Raw genomic sequence first — 3,142 nt, 5'->3', positions numbered from 1 at the left:
AACAGATATTGGTGATCGTGAAAGAGTTTCCAGATGTGGAAACGTGCAGAAGAACTCTGAAAGATCTGGCAATAGCCCTACACTTTGATCTCCGTATCGTGAAATCAGACAGAAGTCGGTTCATAGCCAAATGTTCCAAGGAAGGTTGCCCATGGCGGATCCATGTCGCGAAATGTCCCGGGGTTTCGACCTTTTCGATCAGGACCCTTAATGGCGAGCATACTTGTGAAGGGGTCCGTGATCTTCATCATCAGCAGGCATCAGTCGGTTGGGTTGCAAGATCAGTGGAAGCACGTATTAAGGATAACCCTCAGTACAAACCGAAGGAAATCTTACAGGACATTCGCGATCAGCACGGTGTTGCAGTTTCTTACATGCAGGCATGGCGCGGGAAAGAGCGTTCCATGGCTGCTCTTCATGGGACATACGAGGAAGGATATCGTCTTCTTCCTACATACTGTGAGCAGATTAAACAAGTGAATCCAGGAAGCTTTGCTTCTGTTTTTGCTTCTGGACCCGAGAATTGTTTCCAGCGTCTGTTTATTGCATATCGGGCGTGTATCTCTGGATTCATCAGCAGTTGTAGGCCTCTTCTCGAAATCGATAAAGCGCATCTGAAAGGGAAGTACTTGGGTACGATTCTCTGTGCTGCTAGTGTTGATGCAGATGACAGTTTATTTCCTCTAGCGATCGCCATTGTTGATATTGAGAGTGATGAAAACTGGATATGGTTCATCTCGGAATTGAGGAAACTTCTTGGGATGAATACAGAGAGCATGCCAAGGCTCACGATACTCTCGGAGAGAGCTCGTGGAATGGCGGAAGCAGTTGAAACCCATTTCCCAACAGCTTTCCATGGGTTTTGCCTGCGTTATGTGAGTGAGAATTTCCGGGATACATTCAAGAACACAAAGTTGGTCAATATCTTTTGGAATGCCGTGTATGCACTCACGGCCGCTGAATTCGAGTCCAAGATCTCGGAGATGGTGGATATCTCGCAAGACGTGCTACAATGGTTTGAGCACTTCCCTCCCGAGCTCTGGGCAGTGGCGTATTTTCAAGGGGTTCGGTATGGGCATTTCGCCTTAGGCATCACCGAGATATTGTACAACTGGGCACTCGAATGCCACGAACTCCCAGTCATACAGATGATGGATCACATCCAGGATCAAATCTCATCGTGGTTCAACAACCGTCGCCATATGAGCATGAGATGGAGCTCGATACTTGTACCGTCGGCTGAGAGACGGATCGTGGAAGCAATCTCGGATGCCCGTTGCTACCAAGTGCTAAGAGCAAATGAGGTTGAGTTCGAGATCGTGTCCACAGAACGAACAAATATCGTGGACATAAGAACACGGGTTTGTTCCTGCCGCAGATGGCAGCTCTATGGACTGCCGTGCGCTCATGCGGCCGCGGCTCTAATCTCGTGCGGGCAGACGGTAGAGTTATTCGCAGAGCCTTGCTTCACAGTGGCGAGTTATCAGCAGACGTACTCGCAGATGATAGGTCGGATTCCGGAGAAGAGGACGTGGGAAGGAGGAGCCGAGGGAGGGAGAGGATCGAAGTTTGAGGTACTGATACGGCCTCCGAAAACGAGGAGGCCGCCGGGTCGGCCGAAGAAGAAAGTTGTGAGAGTAGAGAACCTTAAACGGCCGAAGAGGATTGTTCAATGTGGAAGATGCCATTTGCTCGGACATTCCCAGAAGAAATGCACTTTGCCCATTTGAGGATACCCTCACCCTCTCCTCCTCCTCCATTCTCTCTCTCTCTCTTTTTTTTGTGTAACTTGTAATCGCTGCTTTTAGAGAATTGGTCACTGTGAAAAATGGTAAAAAGGTGATGTTTTTAACCAAAGGGTTAAGGGTTCGAGTTATATATTGTGACTTTTGGATGGAGTCGACATGTGCACCCAAAATATCGATCATTTGGTCGAGTAAGGTATTTGAAATTTCGGATACTCGGTCTATCAGCGGAATGGATATGAATCCGAGGAGATAGGGGTGAGAACCGAGAGGGGCATGTACCAAAACAATTTGCTATACCCACAATCCACTGCACCAGTCTTGTTACATTTTTGCATTCCCTTTGTGTTCTAGACAACATCTTGGGATCAATCCAATAGAGAAACACTAAACATCAAAAGAGCATTCAAAAACACTAACCGATAGGGTGATTTTTTACAGCTGCTGAAGAAGACGATGATGATGATTGGGAAGCAAAAGCATTGAGCATAGATTGGGTTTTTATCAGCTTTTCCCTCAGCAATAGGTTGTAGTCATAGAGAAGTTGAAATTTCTTCTTGATGTCGACCACATCCACTTCTGAATCACACCCCTCCTCGAATTCTGCAATGATCCGGGATTTCAGATCAATCACACAAATCAAAAACCAATGAAAACAATCCATTTCTCAATGGAATGTGAGTCATAATTTTAAGAAATCGTTGCACAATGCAATGATCCGCCAACTCAATGCCCCTTATCTATGATCTATCTCAGTTCATGTCCTCCTCTAGCTCATTCTATACCTTAAACGGTGTGCTATTGATACTTCTGAATCGAGATCAACATTTCAGTGGGATAACAGGAAAATCCCGACCCCATATTCAACAAGTAGAGGATATGTATTGTGTGAAAAGAACAACGTTGAGAAATGCAGGGAGAAGATAAATCTTTTTGTAAAATGTATTAACAGAGAAGATAAGAGTGTAACCATTACCCATCAGAGGTGGTGGTGGAATTACATCCCCGCTATGAGAAAGTGCACGGAACTGAGAAGGGCTGCAATCACGTGGAACATCAGAAAGTCTTTTACCGCTCCTCGCTGAATTCTCGGGTTTTCCTTCTAGATGCTGTCAATTGAACCAAAAGTTAATCTCAAACCTCTCCAAAACATTCTATGCGAAGAAAAAACTCTCGAGATTCAGACAATATAAGATGAGCTAATTAGTGAGCTGGAAGCACATGATGAAAGTAAACAAAAAGCTGTGGCATTCGAGCTCAACCTTGTTCTTCGAGTAATTTTCTCCACGATTCAAAGAAGAAACAATTTGGAAAGATCTTAATTCTTGCCCTGTAGGTTCTGCCGCGACATTCTGGAAAAATATACGAAAAAAATCCGAGGGATTGAGAGGGAAAGA

General features: G+C 45.1%; 2 protein-coding genes across 3 annotated transcripts in view; one reads left to right on the top strand and one right to left on the bottom strand.

Moving 5' to 3' along the window:
* LOC104802950 overlaps nucleotides 1-1,898 on the top strand; it is a 3,405-nt gene extending 1,507 nt beyond the window's left edge. Inside the window, exon 3 of the mRNA XM_010526785.2 lies at nucleotides 27-1,898. Within this exon, the coding sequence (XP_010525087.1) occupies nucleotides 27-1,730 (1,704 nt within the window). The 3' untranslated portion in view covers nucleotides 1,731-1,898. The remainder of the gene's footprint in view (nucleotides 1-26) is intronic.
* Nucleotides 1,899-2,024: 126 nt separating this feature from the next.
* The window catches only part of LOC104802949, a 3,818-nt gene continuing 2,700 nt past the window's right edge, over nucleotides 2,025-3,142 (bottom strand). The window contains exons 7-9 of one of the 2 annotated variants that reach the window (XM_010526784.2): nucleotides 3,008-3,097; nucleotides 2,722-2,854; nucleotides 2,025-2,348 (exon numbers count right to left, since the gene is read on the bottom strand). In XM_010526784.2, coding sequence (XP_010525086.2) covers nucleotides 2,161-2,348; nucleotides 2,722-2,854; nucleotides 3,008-3,097 — 411 coding nt within the window. In that variant the 3' untranslated portion in view covers nucleotides 2,025-2,160. Of the gene's footprint in view, nucleotides 2,349-2,721; nucleotides 2,855-3,007 lie in introns of those variants that run through there. The other variant, XM_019201223.1, reaches the window with a different exon arrangement.

Source organism: Tarenaya hassleriana, unplaced genomic scaffold (genome assembly GCF_000463585.1).
Source record: "Tarenaya hassleriana unplaced genomic scaffold, ASM46358v1 Cleome8, whole genome shotgun sequence".
In the NCBI taxonomy this organism is placed as follows: domain Eukaryota; kingdom Viridiplantae; phylum Streptophyta; class Magnoliopsida; order Brassicales; family Cleomaceae; genus Tarenaya; species Tarenaya hassleriana.
This window is presented reverse-complemented; position numbering and strand designations above follow the sequence as displayed.